This window comes from Amblyomma mixtum, chromosome 10 (genome assembly GCF_055824585.1).
Source record: "Amblyomma mixtum isolate Tamu chromosome 10, ASM5582458v1, whole genome shotgun sequence".
NCBI lineage: Eukaryota > Metazoa > Arthropoda > Arachnida > Ixodida > Ixodidae > Amblyomma > Amblyomma mixtum.
Window position 1 is genome coordinate 88774856 of NC_143021.1, and position 27623 is coordinate 88802478.

General features: G+C 46.3%; 1 protein-coding gene and 1 pseudogene across 1 annotated transcript; both read left to right on the top strand.

Annotated features, from left to right (window-relative positions):
- Positions 1-27623, top strand: part of LOC149326406 (uncharacterized) — a 112107-nt pseudogene that overhangs the window by 55585 nt on the left and 28899 nt on the right.
- Positions 1418-26810, top strand: LOC149326407 (uncharacterized). The gene is made up of 4 exons (XM_089563393.1): positions 1418-2955; positions 23388-23484; positions 25541-25886; positions 26360-26810. Exons 1-4 carry the CDS (start codon positions 1621-1623, stop codon positions 26808-26810), a joined length of 2229 nt encoding a protein of 742 aa, XP_089419519.1. The 5' UTR covers positions 1418-1620.

Below are 27623 nucleotides of genomic sequence, written 5' to 3' on the forward strand. Positions count from 1 at the left end.
GGAATTCGGAGCCCCGTTTGTGCTACTGGGGCATGCATTTGTAATTATTGCATACAGGTCCACCTCGGGAATGTAATTTTTATTCATTCGGCAAAGTGGGCAGCAGTTACGGTGGCACCCAAAGATTCGCGTTTCTGCAAGGACGCAACCCGCAGTCTTTGGACGACTCTACAACTCCTGGAAAGGAGCGTGACAGGGCAAGCTTGCCATCGGTACCTGAAGTCAGAAGCCTCCACAGTGGGCAGAAAGCCAATGACCGCCGAAAAGCTACAAGCCATTGGCCGTAAGTTGCATGTCACAGTGCTCAATGCATTATGTTAGAGAGAGGGTGTGGTAGATGGTCCTTGGCGATCACAAAATGAACAAGGGAGGGGAAAACCTCAGGTTGCTTGAGCCAACGTTTCGACAAGGGGACTTGTCTTCGTCTGGGCAAAGCGTTCATCATTGGCAGGGATTAAATAGGATCTTCGCTCCGAGGAGGAAGGCCCTGGGGGTGGGGAAGGAAAGTGGTGTGAGAGGGGATGCGTGTCAGGAAGGGGAGGGAGATCAACCTTGATTCGTTAAGCTGCAATGGTGGAAAAACTTATATCCGTGGGGTGTGTAATGAACAAAGGCTTTGAAGGATGGCGACGGGGGGGAGGCGCTGTAGGACCTAAAAAACTCAGATAAGAGGATTAGTGAGCGTGGTACAGGGAAATGAGAAGAAGGCAAACAACATAGGCTGGCACTGGAAGGCGGGGAATTTCCAAGGAAGGGGGGGGGGGGGCATTTCCAAGGAAGGACAAGGCAGGAGGGGGGGTGGGATGGCTCGAGTTCAGAGAAAGCCAAAAGGTGGGGCGGAGGGGGTAACAGGAATGTCATGGTTTCCGAGAACTGATAGTAGGGGATTAGGAGAAAAAAAAAGTGAACAAAGGAAGAGGGTGAGAAGGCCGGAAATGGGTGAAAGATATGACGTGGGAAGAGTGCAAAGAGCGATAATATACTTATGCGAGGTTCTAGGAAATGGTCTGACCGCGTGCAAGACATTGGTTAATTTAAAATTATGCTAACCCTGGAATGTACTTGAGCGATTCCAGGTTTCCTCTGGACATGTTAATCCCTGTTGGTTGCAGGGTTTTAAAATTTGTGGATTAGGAATGCTTCTCTGTATTTTCTGTCCCTAGTCGATTTGAAGCCTGACTGAAGAATAAACAATTTCAGTTCGTCAAATTTGTGATGGCGTTGATTAAAATGGGTCTACACTGCCTTCTGTTCATTCCGTGTTGTGTCAGCCCGGTGCCCGTTTAATCTGGCACTCATTGTTTGCCCGGTTTCTCCGATATATTGTTTATGGCAGAAGGACCGCCAGGGGGCGTCCTAGGAGTACGGACGCGTTCACGTCGGCTCCGCGAAATCAGTGATTTCATGGCGGATTTTTTCCTACGTTGAACGTAAATGTCTTTTAAACCTGTTTCCTAAGGTGCAAGCAACCTGAGGATACCACATTTGTGCCTGTAAGTGCATCTTTAAAGACTGTATCGTCATTCCAAGTTCGCCAGCGCTACACGCCACGATAGGCCTACTTCCGCGAAGGCGGCGACCGGCGAGCTCCCGCCACCGCCGACCACGCCCGGCTCCACGATGACGATGGAAGTGACGGTGGTGGGAACCGACATCGACCCCAAAGAAAAAGAAAAAGAGGAATGGATTATGAGACTGAAGAAGCGAGCGGAAAAATTGGAGAACGACGAACGCCACCTAGGACGCCAACATGGTGCCGGAGACGCGGCGGCAGCGAACGCCGCCACTGTTGCGACGACCGACGGCAGCGACACGAGAGCCTACAGAGAGGCGGGACGGAAACTCGCTGAACGTTCAATAGCCTCAGACCTCCCGAGACTTCCAGCGACCGGATGGAAAATAGTTCTTCGTCCCAAAGAAGGACTAACAATGCTGAAGAGCACCACCGAGATGAGAATTGCGGCGGCCATCAGGGAGAAAGCCGGAATCAAGGACGAGGAGGCACTGAAGGACAGACTAGCTATAAACGTCAAGCAAGGTACGATTACCTACCACTCGCCTAGCTACGAAAACGCGAGGGAGGTGGAGAAAATTGAAACTGTCAAGATCGGAGACAAGGAACGCGGTGTGACCACCTACATGAACGCACCAGAGAGTTGCGGCAGGGGAGTCATACATGGCATCGATGAGGAATACACACACAAGTATGTACTAGAAGGACTGAACATTAACGGATTCAACCCTTCAGTCATAGATGCACGAAGAATGGGGAAGACCAAATCTTTCCGAATCACCTTCGAAGAAGAGAAAGTACCACGCAGAGTAGTCTTGAGCGGAATCACTTTCAAATGCTTTCTATACAAGAAACGCTATGAGGTCTGTTACAAGTGCGGAGGACTTGGCCACCGCTCGGACGTCTGCGACAGTGAGGTGACCAAGTGCCGCGGCTGTGGCATGACATCGCCCCCCGAGGGGCACCAATGTACACCGCAGTGCCAACTATGCGGCAAAGAACACTACACCGGGGACAAGAGGTGCAAAAATCTCTTTCGCACCCCTTATATCGTCAAGAAACGCCAATGGGAAGCCAAACAGGAGGCTGAAGAAGCGAAGCAAGAAGACGGAAGGAACAGCCGCTCCCGTAATAGATCCGGCAGCAGAACGAGGTTTCGGTCAGAGTCCTTCCCCCGGCTACAAACTGGACAGCAACAGCCACGCAAGGAGCAAGCTGCAAAGGTGAGCTGGCCAACTAAAGTTTCCCAGGACTCCGAGACAGTTAAAGAATTAAAAGAACTTATTAAACAGCAGGCAGATCAGATTAAGACTTTAACTGATTATATTAAGAAGCAAGAAGAGCGGATCAAAATGCTAGAAACGACAGCTAAACAACCCGAGGGAAACGAACCGCAACAGGAAAAGGCAATGGCGCCTATGCAAGTGGAGCAGGATAAAGAGGTAGAGACAGCGAAGGTTGAAAAACCCTCTTCAAAAAATAAACGTACCAAAGAGTCGGATCTTGAGACCAAATTCGAACAACTAAACGACAAACAACAACAGGATATGAAACTACTGAACGGAACACTAATGCAATTCATGAAACAAGTCACAGAAACGATCAGAGTAGAATTTGCAAAGCGAGACGCTGCTCTCACGGCGGAATTTGAGAAAAGGGACCAATGGATATACGCGGAATTCCAAGCAACCAAAAATGCCTTGGCCAAAGAACAATAATACTATCTGGCAGTGGAACTGTAGGGGCTTTCTGCGTAAACGGGCCGTTTTACAATCGTTCCTTGCAAACGGAGACAAACCCGAAATTATAGCTTTACAAGAGTGCGGGAAAAACGCGAAGCTGCCCGGTTACAAATCGTACCCGGGCCGAGGGGACAACACGCAGGTTGCCACCCTTGTCAAACGCAACGTTACCGCGCTGCAGCACGAGACAGGGCACGTCCAATTAGATCACACTCTAATCGAAATGATACCGCGTAAGCGGAGAGAGAAAAGCCTATTCGTCTTAAACGTATACAGCTCTCCGAAACAGAGAAAGGATTGCGGCTTCGGCAAGCTATTCGCAAAAACGAAACAGATAGCGGGCAAAAACCCTATCGTCATTGTCGGGGACTTTAACGCTCATCATCCCGCATGGGGATACAAATATACGCAAATCAAGGGCAGAGAACTCTGGGACAGTATTCTCCACAATGAGCTCATCTTGATCACTGACCCCATCAAGCCAACAAGACAGGGCAATAGCGTGAGTAGGGACACTACACCTGACTTAACTCTCACCGGAGGCCAAATCACGGCAAGGTGGTGTAACACGGGGGAGGACCTAGGAAGCGACCACAAAATTATTGAGATCGTGGTAGAAGACGGACCGCCCACACCGAAACCCAAAAAGGTCGCAGCGGTAAATTGGGATCTATTCAGGGCGAACCTTCATACCCGAGACGCAATCAGGGACATAGAATCTTGGGGCACAGACATTCTCGCGGCAGTTAAAGAAGCCACCGAAGAGGTGGAAGCAGACGAAACGCAAGAAGAGGTAGACAGGCGTATGATAGGCCTGTGGCGCAAGAAAAGGGAGCTAGAAGAAAAACTTGCTCAAAACAAGGGGAACAGAAACATACGTAAGCTCCTAGCCAAACAGAATAGAGATATCGAGGAGCACGCGCTGAACTTAACCAGACAAAACTGGGGTAGTATCTGCGAGCAGATGGACCGCAGAATCAGCAAAGCCAACACGTGGAAAATGCTCAGACATCTCTTAGACCCGGACAAGACAAAGTATGAGGCACGACAACAACTACAGAAACTCGTATATAAATACGAAGGCACTAGTGATCAACTAATCTCTGAAGTGAGGGACAAGTACTTGAGGTGCACACCACCCACACCCCTCCCCGAGTACAAGGGCGCAGAGAATCCTCTTCTCGATGGGCCCATCACCATCGGAGAGGTTAGGGCGGAGTTGAACATACTCAGAACTAAAACTGCGGCAGGTCCAGACAGAATCAGCAATCGCATGCTGAGGAATTTGGATGATGCATCAATTAGAAACCTAACAGCGTACATGCAGGAATGTTGGGATAAGGGCCGAATCCCACCTTCGTGGAAAGAGGCCAACCTAGTCCTTATTCCAAAACCAGGTAAGAAACTAAGTCTCGAAAACCTGAGGCCTATTTCGCTTACCTCATGTGTAGGTAAGCTAATGGAGCACGTTATTCAAACGAGGCTAAACGGATTCATAGAAGAACAAAAGCTTTACCCCGACACGATGATCGGATTCAGGACACATCTTTCTGCATTCGATGTTGTGCTTCAACTTAAAGAACAAGTGCTAGACAACGAAACAGCTGATACCAGAGTAATAGTCGGCCTTGACGTGGCCAAAGCTTTTGACAACGTTGACCACGCAGCCATACTAGAACGCTTAGAAACTCTAAATGTAGGGGGAAAGGTATACAACTACGTGAAGGACTTTCTTTCAAACAGAACAGTTACTATCAGCCTAGGAGGGAAGGAAGAGAAAGGCATAAGGCTGGGCAACAAAGGTACTCCCCAAGGCTCGGTCCTATCACCAACACTCTTCAACATTGCAATGATTGGCTTACCACATAAATTGGCGTGTATAGAAGGGCTCAACCACACAATATACGCGGACGACCTCACCCTCTGGGTTACCAGAGGCAGTGACGCGCACATCGAAGGTACCCTCCAAAGAGCGATCGAGGAAATTGAGTCGTACCTAAAACAAATAGGACTCAAATGTTCTGCCGAGAAATCGGAAGCGCTCTTCCTCGGCCCACAAAAGAGACAAAGAAAGCCCCATGAACATGGGATAACGCTAACGGTAAACGGGGACAAAATACCCTCAGTAGAGATGATTAGAGTACTGGGTCTTAGGATACAGGTAAACGGTAAGAACACCGAAACGATACGAAAACTCGAATCGAGTGTAAGCCAGACGTGTAGGCTACTCAAAAGAATAGCAAATAAACACGCGGGAATGAAGGAGACGAACCTCTTAAGACTAGTTCAATCATTTGTAATCAGCAGAATCACATACGTGGCACCATATCTACGGCTAGCCAAAGCAGAAAAAAACAAGATTGAAATCCTAATTAGGAAAGGCGTCAAAACCGCTCTGGGCCTCCCCCCGTACACATCCACCCAGAAAATTCTAAACATGGGGATTTCGAACACACTAGACGAGCTCATTGAGGCCACCAGAGTAGCGCAACAACAACGACTCCTACGCAGCCATTCGGGGCTAAAAATACTAGAAAAGCTAGGCTTCGAACCTCGAGCGCGGCTCAAACACACGGAGAATATCCCAACAGACATAAGGAACAAAATCAGAATCCCACCACTCCCAAGGAATATGGATCCGGTACACCATGAGGGTAGGCGAAAGGACAGAGCGAAAGCTCTGCAGAAAAAATTAGCCAATAGACAGGACGTGGTTTACACAGACGCGGCGGAATATGAAGGCAGAACGGGTTTCGTAGCCCTAGCAACCAGGGAGGGCGGAGACCGAGTCTCGTGCTGCAGCACCCAACAGAGAGATGCAACAGCGGCTGAGGAGGTAGCCATTGCGCTGGCTTTAACTCAACGGAATGTCAGGGTGATTATAACAGATTCCAAATCGGCTATCCGCAACTACAACGCAGGCAGGGTATCTGTCGAAGCAGTCAAAATTCTGAATGCCGGCCCGACACCGGCAGAACTAATAAACCTTGTTTGGACTCCTGCCCACGAGGGCCTCCGGGGAAACGAGACAGCGCACGCATTGGCCCGAGGACTCACACACCGGGACCCCAATGCGGTCTCGTCAAGCAGAGAGCCCCTTCAGACGAGCGAGGAGCTGAACACGTACCAAGATATTCTTAGCCATTACAGATTAGGAAGACAGACATTCCCTGGAGCATGCAAGGGCCTTAGCAAAAAGGAAGAGGTCATATGGAGAAAGTTACAGGCGGGAGTTTTTCCGAACCCACTCGCACTAAGCAGATGGCATCCGGCGATCCAAGACCCCAGGTGTAAACATTGTAATGAAATAGCAGACATGATCCACATGGTGTGGACATGCCCTAGCCACAACAAACCAGACAGGAATATAGAGTCCTGGGAGGCTTTAATGGCCAGCCAGAAAGAAGAAGAACAAAAAGAAGTTATCCGTCTGGCCCTGGACACCGCTGAATCCCAAGGGATCCCAGCCTGCTGAAAGGGGAGGAAGATGACGGCGGTCAAGACTCGTCTTTTTCGCCCTCTCATTCCTTGACGGGTGCCAATAAAGTTATTTCATCATTATGGCAGAAGGAGCACTGGAGCATGTAGATAATATTGGACGATGTGCAGTAAAAACTGGTCTTAATATCGAAACTGAAATCGCTTGCCGTACTTTTAACCGTAGTGTCCCTTTGTAAATGTTTGCATGTCTTGCATCTAGGTCGAGAGCATGAAGTTACTGTCGGTGGTGGTTTCTTACCGAGCGTAGCATGCACCAGGATGTCCTTCAGGTTTGTGTTGCGTCTGTATGTTACCCTTGGTGCGTCGGGAAATATTTTCTTGAGACGGTCGTTGCCAGTTAAAATGGGGTGGTATTTCCGCAGGATATTGTTTATGTTTGGAAGCGCGTTTGAGTATTTCGCTATAAGTGCAGGAGGTCGTTGACTGTTAGCTTTTGTTCGTTTTTTAAGAACTACATCTCGTTTCAAAGTGGTTGCTCGTTGGAACGCATTATTAAGGGTTGTCTGTGGATGGTTTCTGATGATTAGTGTGTTTCTTAGCGAGTGGAGGTGTTTCAGGTAGTCGTCGTCGTCGCTGCATATTCTTCTTAGTCTCGTTGCCTGTCCTACGAATATACCTTGTTTGCAGTGTCTTGGATGATGGCTAGTGAAATCTAAGTATTGTTGTCGGTCCGTAGGCTTCCTGTAAATTGTGGTTTTGAGCTTGCTATTTTCTAAATGGACAGTGGTGTCAAGGAAATTGACTTCCCTTTTCGAGGAGTTGAAGGTGAATTTAATGCTGCAGTGGCATGAATTGAAATGTGTGACGAATGCCTTCAGGATCTCAGCCCCATGCTCCCATGTCATGAAAATGTCGTCTATGTAACGCAGGTATATAAGTGGTTTTTTTAGAAATGAATTTAGAAGTTTAGATTCTAGTAGCCCCATAAAAATGTTCGCGTAGGTGGGTGCGAAGGGAGTGCCCATGCTTGTTCCAAAAACTTGAAGGTAGTAAGAAGAATCGAATTCAAAGTAGTTGAGTGTTAGTACAATTTCGAGTAGCGTGAGGTACACTTCAGTTTCGTGCGGGTGAGGACTTTGAGTTAGAATTTTGGAGAGTGCGTCGATACCTTCATTTATGGGAATATTTGTGTACAAAGCGGCGACGTCAAGTGTGACAAGTATGCTATCTGCTGGGATAATGGAAGCGTCATTCAGAGACTCTATTATGCGGAGAAAGTGCGGTGTATCCTCGACAAAGGAAGGGAGGTGGGTGGCAATATCTGCAAGATAGTTGTTCAGGAAAATTGATAGGTTCTCTGTGGGCGTGTTATTGTTTGAAACGATAGGTCTGCCGGGGATATCTGCGGTAAACAAGTCTTCTGCGGAAACCTTATGGATTTTGGGAAGTAGGTAAAAGCGTCCTGCCTGTTTGTTTAGCGGATTTAAGAAGTGGTAGTCGGACTGCGTGATTAGTTCCCTTGATAATAAGTTTGCTAGTTTGTTCAGAATCAATTTGCAGAACTCTGAAGTGGGATCTGAATCTAATTTCCTATAATGACAAGGGTTGTTGAGTTGCCTAAAAGCTTCATTTTTTTTTTCGGCCGGCACGCTACTATGCTACCTCCTTTGTCTGCAGGCTTAATGACTATATCGGTTCTAGAAGCTAAGTGGTTCAGAGTAGCCTGTTCCGTTGGGGTAACGTTTCTGCGTTTTCGAGCTTGCTTTGTTTGGTCTATAATTTCTTTCGAGACAGATTTAATGATCAGCTGAGGGCATTATGTACTAGCAATCATATTTTCTTTTCTGAAGGTGCTTTCGACTACTTCAGCACCCTGTAGAGACCCCAGCGCCGGTAGATCGTCGCAAAAAGTTAAATTATTACCTCAGTGAGCTGGTTCAAGACATACGAAAAAAATAAACATCGTTTGGATTTTTTGATGCTTTATAATACTCACCAAGCTACCAATACTTATTGAAAGCTGGGAGCAAATAACACAATTGCACATCGACTGCAATGCGAGTCGCTGATAATCGCAGATTACCAGTGTCTGAGGCTCTGTATATTGCAGCATTTGGCATGTACACTTATGGCACTTGTTGGAGAATTGCCCCAGTTTTTGTGCAGATTTAGTCCAAGTGGGATATATTTGAAGCATTTTATTCCTGCCTTGTCCTGTGATACAGGGCCCTCCTGTATAATACGGGGCTAGCCTGTACAATACAGGACTGTCCTATAATCCGGTATGAATTTTAAACCGGAACCGCATACCGGGTTATTGTACAGGATTTGCGATAAATCCTGTACAATAACCCGCTATGCCGTTCCGGTTTAAAATTCATGCCGGATTTTTCAGTAGGGCAGTTCTAGCGTAACCCACGGCTTCTTTGAATTGCGTTTGCGCGGACGGACTAGTGGGAAACATTTATCATGGACAGTTTTAACTTTCAACAAAAAGCATTATACATGCTAAACCTGGAAAGCGCATAAAAACAACGGACAACAGAAAGAGACAGACACACGAGCGCTTTAAGCGCTCGTGTGTCTGTCTCTTTCTGTTGTCCGTTGTTTTTATGCGCTTTCCAGGTTTAACATGTCTAACCAACTCGCCCAAACGCAGCCATTATTGAAGCATTATACGCCACATTCACGTCTTTTAAATACAGCACATCGTCCCAACTAGTTTCATATAACATCGAACGAAAACGGTCAAGTGTGGTGATATCAACGCGTCCAAAATGTGGAGAGGGTGCTGCGGGGACTCAGTAAGGCCATTCGGCTGGGACGAAGGCAAAAACAGGGAGATGGTCACTTAAGTCGGACAGTACAGTGCCAGCTTTTATTTCGCATTTTTCGATGTTCGTGATTACAATATCGATACAGGAAGATGTGGAGCACGTGATGCGTGTAGGTACTTCGATAAGATTTAAAAAGCCATATGCATCTAGTAGGCTTATGAATTCTTGTTGTGCTGCTGAATGACATCGCGTATCAATATTCAAATCACCCGATAAAAATAATACTTGCTGGTTTGTTGTTACCTAATCAAGCAGGCTTTCGAGAACGTCTAGGCACCCTCTCAAATTTCCATCAGGAGGACGATACAGAACGGCAAATACGTCATTCCCACCTTCAACTGTCAGGATTTCAATATCTGCGCTAGAAACTGTGAATTGTTGGTTTTCTTTTGCAGTTTGTGTGTTGAATATCTGTAACGACACACCGCCACCCCGGCGCCCAGGTCTATTGAGAACAAAATGTGTACAGGTATTTAAAACTAAATAGTTTGCGTCATCTTGATACCAGGTCTCGGTGAACATAATTACATCAAAAGAAAATTTGAAAACAGATAACAAGGCTTCTATTTTTTTCAGGTTTGTTATTTATCGAACGGCAGTTCAAGTGAAAAAGGTTTAAGGCATTTGTGCTAACTAGCTTATTTAACTGTGCTGGAGCAAGCAGGTGATAGGAATCCATGATGAAAGATAACTTCCTAGGTAATCTTGGCCACGTCACTGCTATTAGTTATCTTTAGCAGCGTGCTATTCTCAGATTTCCGTGCGTAGATCTGGCCTCCACGCACCCAGACAAATTTCCAATGTGACTCACGCTTCTTACTGACAGCAATCCCCAGAAGCGCTTGCGATCTGGGCACAAGTGCTCGTTCACATACACATACACAGTCTGTCTCCTGGAAACCAAGGTCTGTACATGACAACCTCGTTTTTCGCGCCTTTTCAAGAAAAGCGTCTCGTTTCCTTCGATGCCCAAATTGTGCGACTATATACTTTTTTGTTTTGCTTCCATGAACGGCTACCCTATGACATACGTCAGTGCCGGAAGGCGAAACACTTTCGCCCACTTTTTCACCAAGTTCTCCCAAAATTTCAAGCAAGTTTTCATCTTTGCTCACATGTATCCCTTTGATTCCTATATTTGCATTCCGCGAATACTGTTCACAGTGTACCAGCCCTGCCTCACACAATTTGATCTGGGCAGCAAGAGAATCACAGCAATCTCTTAGAATTGCGTTTTGTTCGCGCAATTCTTTATTCTCCTCGACTGTGCTCTTGAGCTCATCCTTCTTCTCGTCATATTTCTCACCGATGCATGACATACTGGTTTTTATATCTCTGAGCTCATTGCGAACATCGTGTTCAAGGGATTCCCTGAAAGCCTTAAATTAAGCCCTAATTTCTTTCTTCATTTCATCTAGTGCTAGCGCTAGTTCCTTGCTGATTTTGGACATGATAGTGCGAGGCAAGTTGCAGTGAAAATCACAATGCTAGCAGTTTACAAATGGCAGCAGCGGCGTGGCAGCTTGCAACCTACAGAAATATGTAAAGCAAAATGACGAACCTGTAGCAAAAGCAAATAGTTGGGTTAGCCTCTGTGTCGGTCGCGCTGCTCACGCCACTGCCGCCATGTGAAGAGCAGTCCGCGTCGCGCCCGAGCTTTTGTAGCCGAAGCCCACCGACGTCACAGCGCCTGGTCCGAACGGCGGCGCGCAGATATCTTCAGGTACGATGCTACGCTTCGGCTTCTTCCAGAAAGATATGGGCGTCTGTCTGCACGTGGACGGTACCGGCGTGGCTGCAGCAAAAGCAAAGAGTTGGGTTAGCCTCTGTGTCGGTCGCGCTGCTCACGCCACTGCCGCCATGTGCTCACGCCACTGCCGCCATATGATATCCTTAGCATAAGGAAATTCACAAAAAAAAACCATCGAATTGTACTTGGCCTGAAGTCATTTCGGTATTCGCGGAAATTAAGGAGCTGACGTACATGCATTAAAAGCTGAAAAAAGTCTACTATGTGGACATGTCTTTTCAAGATGGCAGGAAGTTCGTAGAACACAAAGTACGAAGCGAATAGCAGACGAATGGGGAGAGTGAAGCAAAAACTATGTACATTAAAGCCAATTGTAGGTACACGGATATCATATAGACAGCATGAACAATTCATAGAAGTGAACCTATGCTTGTGTTAGACACATCGATCATGTGCTTAATTTTTTTAGTACCAAATTAAAACAAGCCTACACATGCAGCATGTGACGTTACTACCACGGTAAGCCATATTTAAATTAAAAACTAAAAACTTGAGCAACTACAAAAATGCATTTTGCTATATTTTACAATCAACACACATTTTCTTCGATCCCAGCTTACCGTTAAGAAAAAGTGCAATTGCAGATTTCTCATAGGGTTTTAGAGTTCTAAAGGAAGGACAATTTTGAAACCGACTATAACCTTTAACACTTGAGCTGCTTATGTTCCATAAGAACCAACACAACCATACGCAATGACGAGAAGCATTTGCCTGATATCTAAGTTATCACGTGGGCTCCACAGCAATTACTTCTGTGAGGGACACGATTTAACTGACATGGCCGTCATGTACAAACATGCACTTTCTAAGTGAAGCACTGCTGACAGTAGCAATTGGGCCTGCTGGTTCTACTTCAACAAATATGGTTTCACTGTTCTCACAGAAAGTGCCAAGAATGCTTCGTCTTATACGAAGGACTTCTTAACTTTAACAATCCTTTCCCTGCCGGCGTCATTGTACGAAAAGGGCACCGAGATATCACTGATCCGACCAACAACTCCATCTGCAAAAACATGAATTGCAGCGTCTCGATTTGTGCAGTGCTGACACACAAAAGCAGAAAGACCCGATTCTCATCTTTTTGTAGTGGGTTGCACTGTCCCTTCTAATTCGTTTTCCAAGCAGCATGACGTTTCCAATACTGATGCATTTGTGCTTCAATAAATATCCGGAATGCACCAGAAATAGTTCTTTCCACTTTTATGAGACACATTTTGCCAAAGCTTTGGAAGGACCTGGCAAATCATATATTTATCAATTATTTGCACTGCAGCATACCGTGTGCCAGATACGAGCTTTCCAAGTTTCCCATTTATGGACTGGGACGGGAACTAGGAAAACCCCCACAGTGGCCCCACTCACGCACACTGTCAACAAGATGTATGAGGAGGTGCGCGTTGTATGACATGTGCTTTTTGCCATACAGATCTTGGTAATGGGCCAACAAGGACAGCATTGTCTCCCGCATCTCAATTACTTTGTCAAGACAGATTGAGTGGCCCAACATACAATGCATGAGGTCAACAAAAACCATCCAGGTTTTGTAGTATCTAGCTGGAATGTAATCCTTCAGGATAACTGGGGAATAAAATAGGAGCCAGCTTCTCGACTCTAGCGATTTCCAATGCTTGACTTCGGTGAGTGGACGTGGTAACCGCGACAACTCCCAAGCTGGCTTCATTGCCACCAGCCTGGCATTCACTTCATGCAAGCTGTTCTTGAAACAAAGTCTGTGGCATTTTTTTTTTACTCGAGCCAAAGAAGTGTAGTAGCCTTAAAAAAACCTGAACAAACAGCATGCATGTATCGACGACAAAGCCACCACTGAAGCTAAAGGAAGTGAGCATGGTGAGAGCGCTAACAGCCTTGACACCGCAGCTCACTTTCATTGCCTCAGAACTGGCTTTCTCGGCATGCGTCAGGAATGAGTCCTGGCTCCTGATTTGGGGTGCAGAAATAGGTGCAGGGTACACCCTACAATGGCCCCTACCTCTCTGCACCACTTCTCTCTCCTTGCACCAACACAACCATACTCTCCATTGAACTATGTCATGCATATCACTTCTCCTCTGACCCCGCTATCAACAGTGCATGGTCCAGGAAACACTCTTGATGTTCTCTCTCTGTGACAAGAGTCCATCCACTTGACACCCTTCATTGCAGGTCATTCATTGTTTCAACAAACGGCAAGAGAAATGTATTCACAGCGGCTTTTTTGGGGCCAAACCATAAGCCAGCTAAAAGAACCCTCTGCACCCTCTCTTTGTAAGGGAATTCATTAATGAGTTCCAGCAATGGCCAGATGGAATAGCCCAAGCTCTCAAAAAGTGGAAAGCCATCAGTGTTTAAAGTTAACGTTTTGTCGTCTAGTTGCAAAGGTAAGGCATGGTAACCTGCACTCTGAGTGATGTCAGAGACATCATAGGACTGTGCCTGCTTCTGTGGCAGATCACCAAGTTGCTCAAGCATGAACACAACTTGTGCTTCAAGATCAACAGTAAAAAAAGATGACTTCTCAACAAGCACGTCCACATTCTCATCAGCACTACATTTTCTGCATGCTACTTCACCTTTGTCAACAGCCTCTCAAATATATGCTCAGCAAAGAATGCAGTAGAAGTGAGTGCCTCTTTCTGAAGCTTTGAAAATCTGAAAAATTCTTAAAAGAAAGAATACTTGGTTGTTGGGAAAACTGCTCCCTCAGGTAAGTGGGCCTCAATAACCTTCAGCATACTTTCGGTTGATTCTTTTGAAGCATCATTCCGCAGGCTATGTGCAATGATCAGAAGTATGCCCTCGCCGCTTGTTAGTTTTGCACCAGGGTAGATGACCTGGTCCGAAATATAAAAGAAGAATTAAGAACACTGCGGCAAAATAGTGCTGCTATTTCTCATATGCAAGATCCGTGCGCAGTTTTATGCAAATAAGCCAGCATTTGATGGTGCAAAATTTTATAAGTACCTGCGGATAAAGATTCACATTGCGGTACACTTTTTTAAATTGTCATTTATCTGTAGAAAAAGATAGAGAGGTGAAAGACATTGAATTTCATATTCAGTGGACATAGGCTGACTCCATGTTACCATTTTCAGTGTTTGGTGCATTGGTTAGAAAGGAAATACACACAACCAAAACATTGTATTCCTGAGCTCAACTTAATTTCAACTTCAAAAGGCTGCAGATATGGCACTGAAAGTTAAATATCGCGTTTTGTAAACTGTGCAATGCCAAACTGTAAAACACGATTTCGAACGAGGTCAGGCGTGAGAAAACTACCTGCTCTTTCCAAGAATTCACAGGCATGATGCCCTTGGACAGAAAATACTGCGCATATGTTTCTATGCCTATACAAGCATTAGGTGGCTAGGCCACGAAAATGGAAGCGCACTGAAACGTCCTTACAAGATCGCCGTTGTCGTGCCTTGGTGCATTTGTGGAGCCATCATCTGTCGCCGGTTCCAAGTCGGCGCCATCGTCAATTGACCCACCCGTGGAGTCAACGTCGTCCTCATTCGACCCCTCCGCGCAGCTGGCGTTGTCTTCAGTTGACAATTCTGTGCAGTCGGCGTCCCCTTCACTCGGCCCTTCTGCGGAGTCGACATCCTTCTGCGGAGATGTGTGCATGTAGCCCACAGAAAAGAAGAAAAATGTTCAGTTACGGTTTTAGCTTACAAAAAAAAAGCTGCGTTGTATTTTTAGTTTAATTTTGTCTGATACTTGATTGGCAATGAAGTTAACTTCTCCGTATTCTGCATCAAAAATGCTGGCTTGTTGGTGCCTGTAAAACCAGTGCCACTTGCACCGAAGGACCAGCTGGAATCCTTGAAAAATGTAGCATCAGAAAATAATGTGTCATAAAAGATAGTACATCGGAGCAGCTACTAGGTTATATTTATTTCACTGCAACCAAACGTTACGTTGAGTCAGTGTTATGCCAAACATGCTGTAATATGTGTGTGAATTGTTTCTTGTGTTGTGTTGTGTTTGGTTTAATGGCACATAGGCAGCTAAGGCCATCATGCGCCAAGCACAAGGTATGGAAAATGTTTTCTGCGGGATTTAATAAAAATGTGGAAAGTGATCAGTGGTGTAAAGGGCCTAAAAATTTAACTACCTAGTAATAACGGATACGACGTGATCTAGGAATGGCTAATGGTAAAAGCTTTAAAAAGGTCAGGTAGCCTCAGCGGCCATCCTTGGCTGGCCAAGGATGTCGAGGATCCCATCCAATCAAATAAAAACCTCACCCTTCTTCACATGAATGAGAAAGTGGCTGAGGTGTATCATGCAATACAGTGAGCCAGTGATTCAATAATTATAGTTTTTCCAGTACGCCTGCTTCTTTTAAAAAGCTAAACATAGAAGGAATGTTATCAATGGCATTATCGTCTAAGAGTAGTGCTGGATGAAAAGAAATGCATTCTCTATAAAATTGACTAAAGTAATTTTTCTCAGTTTTTCAAGTTTAATACAAGAGATTAAAATATGGTTAACTGTAAGTTCGTCTCCGCATTCTTCGCAAACAGGTTTGTCTTGTTTTGTAAGCAGGAAGTTGTGTGTAAGGTGCGTGTGGCCTATTCGGAGACGGCATAAGATAACTTCTTTAAAACGTTCCTGGTGCACACACGACTTAAATTCACCTAAAACTGGTTTCACCAAGTGCAGTTTATTTTTTACTTCACTGTTCCAAGCCGACTGCCACTTTTTCCTTAGTTTCCTTTATATTGATTTCATGCAGTCATTACAGGGTATACTTACTTTTTTAATTTCCTTTTCACGAGCCTTGGCTGTTACTATGTCGTGTATGATGCCCCCAAGTATAGGAGTGATAGTGTTTCCAGAGTGGAGAGCTGTAATTGCACTTAAGGAGTTTGTATAAATAATACTGTTTGGGAGGTTCCCGTTAACTATTTTTTCTATGCCCATACAGATTGCATAACTTTATGCAGTGAAGATGGATGCGCACTGTGGAAGTCTTATTGTTTTCTCCGAATTCCCTCGTACCACTGCGCTTCCTACGTAAACATATCCGTTTTTGATCCATCCGTGTAGAAATCCGTAAAACTATTATATTTTTCTTCCAGTGCAAGGAATTCTTGTATTATATGTTGCTGTGGAGTTTGTTTTTTATGGAAGTGTGTAAGAGTGAGGTCACAGATTGCAGGAAAATTGTACCATGGAGGCAGTGGATTTCGTCTTCGTGCAATGACAGGTAATGTGTCTAGAACGCCGAGGTTTTGGCACATCTCTTCAAAACGCAGGAGGAGTGGCCTTATAGCTAGCGGCTTGTTGTTATACAGTGTTCTTGATGGGCATTTTGTGACTATGGGGCAACATAAGTGTTTGGGCAGCGAACGGATTTTTAAAATGTACGAGCATGTGAGCATGGTTCTTCGGTCTGTAAGTGATGGTTCGTTTGTTTCTGCATAAAGACTGTTTATGGGTGACGTCCTGTATGCACCGGTGGAAAGACGCAAACCTAAGTTCTGTACTGGATCTAGTCGTTTAAGGTATGATGGTCTCGCTGACCCATACACTATACATCCATAATCAAGGGTAGAGCGTATTACAGAGCGGCAAATTTTTAAAAGACATGTTCCGTCGGAACCCCAATGTTTTCTTGACAGTACTTTTATTATATTCAGGGATTGAGAAGCTTTCTTTTTGAGGGTGTTTATGTGTGGCGGGAATGTGAGTTTTTTGTCAAAAGTTACTCCTAAAAACTTGTGTTCATCTTTCACTGGTAATGTGACCTCATTCAGGAGAAGAGTGGGATCAGTGTGCAGCCCTCTTCTAAGCGAGAAGAGTACCGCTACTGACTTTAGCAAGGAAAACTTGAAACCATGTTTATCTGCCCATGTTGCTAGTCTGTTTACTGTCAGCTGTATTTGCCTTTCACACGATCTAACACTAGAGGATGTGCAAGCAATCTGGATATCGTCGACATAGATTGAATACATGATGGACTTTGGAATTATTTTTGCTAGGGAGTTCATTTTTACTATGAAGAGCGTAGTGCTTAATATGCATCCCTGAGGTACGCCATCCTCTTGAGTGAACTTCTTAGAAAGAGTGGCACCGAGACGTACTTGAACGGTTGGACAAAAAGTCACTTAAGCATTTCAGCATCCTACCACGTATGCCGAGGTCTCCAAGGTCCCGCAGAATGCCGAACCTCCATGTGGTGTCATAAGCTTTCTCTAAATCAAAAAAGACCGCAAGGCAGTGTTGTCTGTGTATAAATGCTTCTCGAACTGAGTTCTCAAGGCGAACAAGATGGTCTGTTGTAGAGCATGCTTTTTTGAACCCACACTGATGAATGTCAAGATGTTCACGAGATTCTAATACAAACATTAACCTAATGTTCAGAACGCTTTCAAAGGATTTTGCAAGTATGCTTGTCAGGGCTATGGGTCCGTAATTGCCAGGGGATGTAGGCAGCTTTCTGGGCTTTAACAATGGTACCACAATGGCTTTTTCCAAGCCTCTGGTATCTCTCCTGATACCCATATTTTGTTAAAAAATGTCGGAAGTGATACCACAGCAGATTCAGACAGATGGGCGAGCATTTCGTAATGAATGCCATTTGGTCCTGGTGCTGTATTTTTACCGGAAGAAAGTACGCTCTTCATTTCTTGTAGTGTAATTGGGATATTATACGCTTCGTGAGCATTGCCTGTTGTCGGCAGTCTCTGTCTTTCGGCCGCGTTTTTATATTTTAAAAATGATTCTGTGTAGTGAGAGGAACTCGATATAGTGGGAAATTGTTCACCTAATATATCTGCTTGTTCTTTTATATTTGTCTGCACACCAGGAGCCGTCAGAAGAGGAACCGTGAATGGGGTGTAACGACCATCTAGTTTATGTACCTGATCCAATATTTTTTTTATGTGATGTGGCTGTTTATTGATGAAACGAAGCTCTGCCAAGATGCTTTTTCGGCATTTCGACGTACGTTCCGAGCCCTAGCTCTTGCTTTTGTAAAGTTAATAAGGTTCTCCTGCGTAGGGTATCTGCGAAATATACCCCAAACTTTGTTTTGCAGTTTTTTTGCTTCTTTGCAGTCTTCAGAACACCACACTTTATGGTTCTGCCGTACTATTCCTGAAGATTGAGGTATAGCCGAGTGTGCGGCAGCGAGAATACAAGTTGTGAACTTTTCATTTATTTCATTGACATTAGGATTCTCTAAAACAATTTTTTCTAAAGTGGCTTGTGTTCTTAAAAGTTGCCAGTCTGCTAAATAAAGCTTCCAGCGCCGTGGTTTTGTCGGGATGACTGATGGTAAGGATGGCAGGCTGATTTCAACAGGCAGATGATCGCTTCCGTAGGGGTTGTCTAAAACATCCCATTTAAAATGGCTAAAAACAGATGGAGAACTAAAAGACAAATCTAAAACACTCATTTTTCCTGAGCTAGGACAGCAATAAGTGGGCTTACCGGTGTTTAGTAGGCAAATATTATTAGATAGTATAAAATCCTCAACGACATTACCCCTGCTATCGGTTTTATCACTGCCCCAAAAACAAGAGTGTGAGTTAAAATCTCCCACAACCACGTATAGCTCTCGCAACTGTTCTAAAAGGTTCCCTAATTCATGCTGCGTTACTTCGAGGTGCGGTTGAAGATATATGGAACAAAGTGTGATGGTTTTGTGAGCAACCACAGTGGCTGCTACGGCTTCGAATTTAGTTTTCAGTTTGAGCTCGCGAGCTGCTACTCCAGGCTGCACAACGATGGCTACGGTTCCCGAGAGCCTGCTCGCCCCTTCTCGGTCCTGGCGGAAGAAAGTGTATTTTTTTAGCACCTTTGTGTGCCGAGGACCTAAATTGGTTTCCTGCAGGCATAAAGCAACAGGAGAATTTGTGTTTAAAATGTCTTTGATATCTGTATAGTTATTTACCAGTCCTCGGCAGTTCCAGTGAATTATGAAAGCCATCTTTATGTTGTGTGTGCGTGAATAAAAACTGAATTAACTTGGATTTGGCCCTGTGACACGGGACCTGAAATTTTTCAGTCGATCCAAGGAGCTTCGCCGTCCGTCCGACGTGGACAGCACGGGGCTGCCTTGGGTTGTCGTGTCCATCGCCTCTGCAGAGGCGCTGGACGACCGTGCAGGAGGCACGTTCATTTTCACCTGTGGGAAGAGGTCTTGAGGCCCGCCGACCCTGCGGTCTGCGTTGCCTCCTTCGGGGTTTGCGGAGTAGCGCTAGCTACTCCACACGGGGGCGCGGGTGGCCCCGCCACAGGCTCACTGCGTGTGGCCTGGACAGGTGCCGAAGCCTGGTGTGGTGTGCCGCGCCCACGCACCACATCGGTGAAGTTTGTTTTTCCACTGAAGGAGAATGTGTTTGTTTGAGCATATCGCCTTCTTGCTTCCTTGAAATAAAAATTTTCAGTAGTCTTGAGAGTAATTATTTATTTTTCTTTTTTCCAAGAAGGACGAGCTCTGGAGTAGGCAGCATGGTCTCCTTCACAGTTTGCACACCGCGGTGTAGCAACACATTCTTCAGATTGATGTTCCTTTGACGAGCATTTTGCGCAAGTTTTACGGCCGCAACCGCTCTGTGAGCCATGGCCAAATCTCTGACAGTTGAAACATCTTCGTGGGTTGGGTATATATGGTCTTACATTTATTTTCAGGTAACCACCTTCAATGCTTTCAGGCAGTGTGCTGGTATTGAAAGTGAGGATCAGGTGCTTCGTGTCTATTGCATTGTTATCCTTCCAGATCTTTATGCGCTGAACATTTATGCCATCTTGGTCAGTAAGGCCCTCAAGCATTTCTTTCTCAGAGAGGAGGATAAAGTCGATTTCAGATATGACGCCTCGGACAGTGTTCAAAGATCGATGTGAAGTGACAGAGACTGGGATTTCCCCAATGGACGCAAGGTCTCAGAGTTTAGAGTGTTGGACAGTGTCACGAAGTTCGAGCAGTAAGTCACCGCTGGCCATTTTGGATACCTTGTACCCAAGGCCCAAGGTATCTGTAAGGCACTTTGCTACTAGGAACGGGGATATCAGTCTTGCTTGTTTTCCTTCTGCTTCGCTATGGACAACATGAAATTTTGGGAAAGATAGCTTTCTTTTCTGAAAAAAAATCATCTGCATCGTTCCGCCCTCTTTTGAGAGAGCGATCTGGTTTGGAAAAAGGGGGAGCCATAAAAAATTAATATTTTTCGGTCATGGTGCCAGCCACCCACCCACCACGGAGCCCAACAAGGGGACGGGACAGGAACTTACAAGCAAGTCCTGCCCACGCCAGGTGTACACCCCAACTATAACCAAATATGACTCAACTCAGGGTAGTTGGTCACACAATGTTAACCCTCGCCGCCAGGAAAAAAGGAAAAACCAAGAAGGGAGGAGGATACAGGAAAGTTGTAAGAAAGGAGATAGGAAAGTTAAAGATGAAGGGGAGGACAGGAAAAGGCGACTGCCGATTTCCCCCGGTCGTGTCAGGCCGGAGGTGCCGTCTACAGGAAGCTGGGGACAAAGTGGTGTGTTGCCTCCGCCGAGGGGCCTTAAAAGTCCGAACGCTCGGCATTGGCTCAACAACCAGGATCCCCTTTTCCCCGCACACGGGAATGCCACGCACGGCTAGGCGCGGATGCTAGGGTCCGTGGTGACGCATTGCTCACCATCATCCCCCTGCGGGGATGTCCCTGCGGATGCTAGGGATACCCCGTGGTGTCGCCACTCACCAACGTCTGCATGCTGCAGACGCCCCCCCTGCGGGGATGAATTGTTTCCCTTATTTTATTCTCAACATGTTCTCAGTTATGTTTCGAATGACGTTTGAGTGTGGGATGGAATGAGCTATGCTGCCTGAAGAGAACAGCATGAAATTATGGTCAAAACGTGGCTGTGTGCATTGAAAGGACATGGTTGACACTGCCTCGCAATGCAGGGTATGTTGTGCATACTTGGTTCGCTTTCTTGACAACACCTGTGTCGGTCAAATTTGTGGTCGTTTGGTTGCAGCTGATAGTGCAGTTGCTAATGTGACGTGGCCAAAACATTCTCCATGTCACATCGCAGTGCTGTCTGAAAAAATACTTACGAGGGCCTTTTTCAGAGGTCATGTTTATGTACAGTCGTGAGCAAAAGTGGAGAGATCGGCGCTTCGGCGGCGGGAGCAGTTGCGGGGCCGCCCCACGGCGCTGCTATCTCGCCGCGCTCGCTCGCTGCGAGAGTGCCTCGAGTGACGACAAACTTCCCCCTCGCTCTCGCGCGGGTGTTTATCACGACTGATAAATTCCTAGTGCGGATTTCGGCTACTCTGCTGGTCAACGGTCGCGTCGACGAGGAGTGTGGAAAGAAAAGTGTGTAGTTCCCGAAGGGAAAGTAGCGGCAGCTGCTCCCACTCCCGCGCACTTCGGCGGTAACGCCGTCGGTGGCTTGCCTGCCTAATCAGCCGGCGGCTGGCACTTTTCAAGAAAAAAAAAATGCTCGGGAAACTTTGCTCGAGCCTTGAGTAGTCACTTTTCAGGCCTGATTTTTGTCTTCAATCAGTAAATAGCTGTGAGAATGCAAAGTTGGGGTCGCCGGAAAAACACAGAAAAAAGCTGTTCTTTAGCACTAATGCATCCGCATATTGAGAGCGCGTGTGAAATGCAAGCAGAGCCTTGATGTTGCGCCTTAGGTGTTGCAAAATTAGCATAGTTTCAACCCTTCACTGTGTGAAATGGGCATAGGCTACCTTTACTGAAGTTATTCGTTATGCGTGTGAATGGTGACGGCCTTGTGATACGAGTTCTCTGTAACAGAGCTCACTATGCACGGAGTCGTGTTGCAAATTTGCAAGTCTGATGCGCGCGATTTGCGATGTCCATGAGCGACTGGTGCACCAGAAAGTGTCCCGGGAAAGGAATTGTCGACTAGTAACGGAGCAAGCGGACGGAAACGGGGCGTCAAACCACTTGGCTCCAGAGTGGTAAAGGGAGGTTTGATGTTAGTTTCACCAATATTTCGCGTTTTATCCATGGTGAAAACAAATAGTAATTTTTATCGTCAGTTGGGAACTCGTCTCCATGTTTTTTCTCGTCTAATGCACCTAATAGTAAATTCCAGTCGGCGATCTGGAACAAGCTTTTTTTGCTTCATTAAACGGAAAGCGCGTTTCTAAGCAGGATTCGGATTCAGATGCCGAGTTCTCAATGGCTGCTGCCACGCCATGAAGTATTTTCTGCTTCTTCGTTTGCTCACTGTGTTGCTCCAGATCGTACTTAAGCCAAAGTGGAGACACACCGCTGGAACTGCGAGAATACTTCTTGAAAGCGTCATCTCACGGTCCGTGCCTATATGCATAGTGCCTCCTTTTAAATATTGCTCTCCTGTTTGCCCAAAGATTTCCACGAGGCAGAGTCTTTGTATACAAAACTGCAGGCTACGTCTCATTATTCTCATGGGGAGAGACTGTCTGGTCGAGCCAGCCGTCTTATATAACTCGATCCCTAATGTGAGCACTTCTCGCTGCGAAGCTGAAGAGCAGATTGCTTGGTATTGAGTGTATATTTGCGGAATAGGCTCGGCACGCTGCCAGAAGCAACGTGCGCCTCCCACACGAGTCCTGATTGATTTGGTACAGCGAATACATCAGAAGGAAAACACAAGGCACTCTGGCTCCCCGCTTCGTACACCCCCTTCAAATAAGTTACCACAAAAAACAGGGCAATCACGGGATCTTTATTACCCTGAAGAAAAAAAATTAAAGCAACGGTGCTCTAATACTTTGTAAATTGGCCATTCACGGCAATTACACGAGCTGCACGGCGCGGCATAGACTCGTATATTGCCGGCACAACGCTCTCGCTCTCGCGCAGCCTGTTCCATTCCTGTTGCACGGCACTCCACAGTTCATCTGATGTAGCCGTGCTTAGATTCCGGGCTGCCAGTGCCTTTTTTATCATCCCGCACACATGCTCAGTCCGGTTTAGGGCAGCACCTGCTGGTGGCCACTCCAGCGTTCGGATTCCCAGCTGGTTAAGAAGTGTGCCCATGGCGCGAGCTCTGTGCACAGGGCTCCGATCCTGCTGAAACAGGAAGAAGCCGTCGCTGAAGGGGCCACCAAGCACATGGGGGATCAGCTCCTGTTCAATGATGGTAGCATATGCGGATGCGTTGAAGCGGCCAATGCTGGTGAACGGTCGCGTCGACGAGGGGTGTGAAAAGAAAAGTGTGTAGTTCCCGAGGGGAAAGTAGCGGCAGCTGCTCTCACTCTCGGCGCGCTTCGGCGGTAACGCCGTCGGTGGCTTGCCTGCCTAATCAGCCGGCGGCTGGCACTTTTCAAGAAAAAAGAATGCTCGGGAAACTTTGTTCGAGCCTTGAGAAGCCACTTTTCAGGCCTGATTTTTGTCTTCAATCAGTAAATAGCTGTGAGTATGCCAAGTTGGGATCTCGGGAAAAACACAGAAAAAAGCTGTTCTTTAGCACTAATGCATCCGCATATTGAGAGCGCGTGTGAAATGCAAGCAGAGCCTTGATGTTGCGCCTTAAGTGTTGCAAAATTAGCATAGTTTCAACCCTTCACTGTGTGAAATGGGCATAGGCTACCTTTACTGAAGTTATTCGTTATGCGTGTGAATGGTGACGGCTTTGTGATACGAGTTCTCTGTAACAGAGCTCACTATGCACGGAGTCATGTTGCAAATTTGCAAGTCTGATGCGCGCGATTTGCGATGTCCATGAGCGACCGGTCTTTTTTGCAAGCTTGGAAGGTGCTACAGACAAAAACGCACAGAATATTACGTGTTATTTTCTTAGCACATATGATAAGCTTTTTTTTGGTACAGTATAAATGAATGGGACACGACCACAAGAGCTGGCTGACAAAACAGGCGAATTCTTGAAAAGAAGAGAAAACATTCCCCCTAGGCGTTAGTAGTGTTGTTTCTTGAAATGCTAATTTTATTTCTTTAGACTGCGGGCGTGTGAAATGATTCGCGTTGAAAGCAGGTTTCTTTGCGAAGCGCCGCACAATGTACTAGGGTGCTATGAGACGTGAGAAGATGTTTTAAACTCTATTCACGATACCTGCAAGCTCAGTATGCATTCTGCTGAATCTGCAGAAGAGTGCTGTGTCATAAAATACAGCATGAGGTAAATCGGAATTTCTGATGAAAGCAGTTGCATAATGACGCGTTTTGGAAGGACAACAGAGACAGAGCTGCTGTTCCTGTCTATACAGCAATGGAACTGAAAAATCGCTCTCTCCGATTCTCGGGTAACACAAAACGATTCGCCATTGAATGAGGATGGTTGCTGCTGTTGGTGACTGTTGCAGCTTACGGTTTTTTTAGGTTTAATGTCCCGAATCAACTAGGGCTACGAGGGACGTCGTAGTGGAGTGTTCCAGTTAATTTCGACCACCTGGGGTTGTTTAATGACCGCTGACATCGCACGGTAAACAGGCGCCTTGTGTTTTGCCTCCATCGAACGCGGCTGGATCGAACCTGCCTCCTAGGGCTCAGGAGTCGAGCGAACCACTGAGTCACCGCGGCGGAGAGGTAACTATGGTAATAGTAGCAGCCACACGGAAATGGGTAACATGGCATGCGATGGAAATAAGTAGTAGACAGAAATCTTGCTCTCGTAGGGGTCCGTGGTCCCTGACAAGGCCCTATCCATATCAAGGATACTTGTCCTTCATAGGCTAATATATTGTAAATACGTGCGAGCGTGCGGTAAATTTGCATTACCAAAATCATGAGCCTTGCACAACTATAGTCAAAATGCCCTACATTTTGGTCCAGATTGAAACACGGCCGCAACATAGTCGCTTTAAGTGACAAGCAAACCACAGGTTCAAGCATTTTGGTGGCGAAACAGGGCATTGGTGATACACTGGGAGATCGTTTTATCAATCGATCTCTATCATGAGCCGCTATCGCGTCGAAGCTTCTGCGTCCGAGTACTGCGCTTTCTCAGCCATCGCGCGGCTTTCACTTGGTGCTGGCGATTCCCACGTGATCATGGTCCGATATGACGGCTATATTAGCCGTTGGTTCATGCCAAGCTCTGCCTTTTGCAAGTATGTCGCCGCCGGTGCCTATTGCCGAACGAAGACGAATCGTCGAACTGAGCTTCCAGGGCACTTCGCAGAGTGCAATTTGCCGGATTACTGGCCGTTCGAGGAATGCCGTAAGTCCGGCTATACATGCATACCGGGATGAAGGTGGCCGACTTGGTGACGCAGAGCGCAGTGGTCGACCAGGGATCACCGACGAAGAGACGGATCAGCTGATCGTCGCAGCTGTTGTGGCAGACCCCTTCATTACTTCCCGCGAGATACGTGAAGCCTTGGGCCTTCAGGTGTCACCATCAACGATACGAAGACGCCTCAAAGAAGCAGGCTTAAGCAACTCTGTTGCGGCCCAGAAGCCATACCTTACAAGCAGGCAAGGGCTACAGCGGCTCCAATTTGCACAAGCCGTGCAGCACTGCACGACCACCGACTGGAGGGAGGTTGTACTTTCTGACGAGAGTACTTTCTCCAGTCGGTGGGACCAGCAGCAGAAGGTCTGGCGCCCCTTTAAGTGCAGGTATGTGAAAACCGTTTCTCCGATGCTGAGTATCCAATGCGTTACGTATACTTAGCCGAATTGCGGGTTTAATGTGGTTTTCTTTCTGTAATATTAGAAACGCGTAAACGTTAGCACATGTCATAAAAAGAGTTGAGCACTGACGTTAAATTTAGCGCCCTTCAGCCATTGGTGCCATTACTTCAAAATAATATAATTCTCACATTTCTTTTCTGCGCTTCAGATAAATATGTTTGTCATGGCTATGGTCTGTTACAGCGGTAGCGGTGTTATTCATCTTCTCTTATTCAAATACCGGTCTTTATGCAGTATCCGTTTCCAAAAAAGTTTAAGGTCTTGATTTTAGGTTGTCAAATATCAGAAATTTCTCTATATGGGTTTTTAATATATTATTGGGCTTCCTTTGGACTAAAGAGATCATGTAAACCTGTTTTGTTCTCTTCGTCACCTCCGTCCACGCTCCTGTTTTACAGATATCTACCAGAGTACACGTCAAGCGTGCTCTCAAGTGGCAGGTGCTCTGTGAATGTGTGGGGTTCCATCAGCAAGGATGGCCTGGGCCCCCTCGTGCGTATTGAGGGCCGCTTCAACGCATCCGCATATGCTACCATCATTGAACAGGAGCTGATCCCCCATGTGCTTGGTGGCCCCTTCAGCGACGGCTTCTTCCTGTTTCAGCAGGATCGGAGCCCTGTGCACACAGCTCGCGCCGTGGGCACACTTCTTAACCAGCTGGGAATCCGCACGCTGGAGTGGCCACCAGCAGGTGCTGACCTAAACCCGATTGAGCATGTGTGGGGGATGATAAAAAAGGCACTGGGAGCCCGGAATCTAAGCACGGCTACATCAGATGAACTGTGGAGTGCCGTGCAACAGGAATGGAACAGGCTGCGCGAGAGCGAGAGCGTTGTGCCGGCAATATAGGAGTCTATTCCGCGCCGTGCAGCTCGTGTAATTGCCGTGAATGGCCAATTTACAAAGTATTAGACCACCATTGCTTTAATTTTTTTTTCAAGGCAATAAAGATCCCGTGATTGACCTGCATTTTGTGGTAACTTATTTGAAGGGGATGTATGAAGCGGGGAGCCAGAGTGCCTTGTGTTTTCCTTCTGATGTATTCGCTGTACCAAATCAATAAGGACTCGTGTGGGAGGCGCACGTTGCTTCTGGCAGCGTGCCGAGCCTATTCCGCAAATATACACTCAATACCAAGCAATCTACTCTTCAGCTTCGCCGCGAGAAGTGCTCACATTAGGGATCGAGTTATATAAGACGGCTGGCTCGACCAAACAGTCTCTCCCCATGAGAATAATGAGACGTAGCCTGCAGTTTTGTGGAAATCGTTGGGCAAACAGGAGAGCAATATTTAAAAGGAGGCACTATGCATATAGGCACGGACCGTGAGATGACGCTTTCAAGAAGTATTCTCGCAGTTCCAGCGGTGTGTCTCCACTTTGGCTTAAGTACGATCTGGAGCAACACAGTGAGCAAACGAAGAAGCAGAAAATACTTCGTGGCGTGGCAGCAGCCATTAAGAACTCGGCATCTGAATCCGAATCCTGCTTAGAAACGCGCTTTCCGTTTAATGAAGCCAAAAAAGCTTGTTCCAGATCGCCGACTGGAATTTACTATTAGGTGCATTAGACGAGAAAAAACATGGAGACGAGTTCCCAACTGACGATAAAAATTACTGTTTTTTTTCAGCATGGATAAAACGCGAAATATTGGTGAAACTAA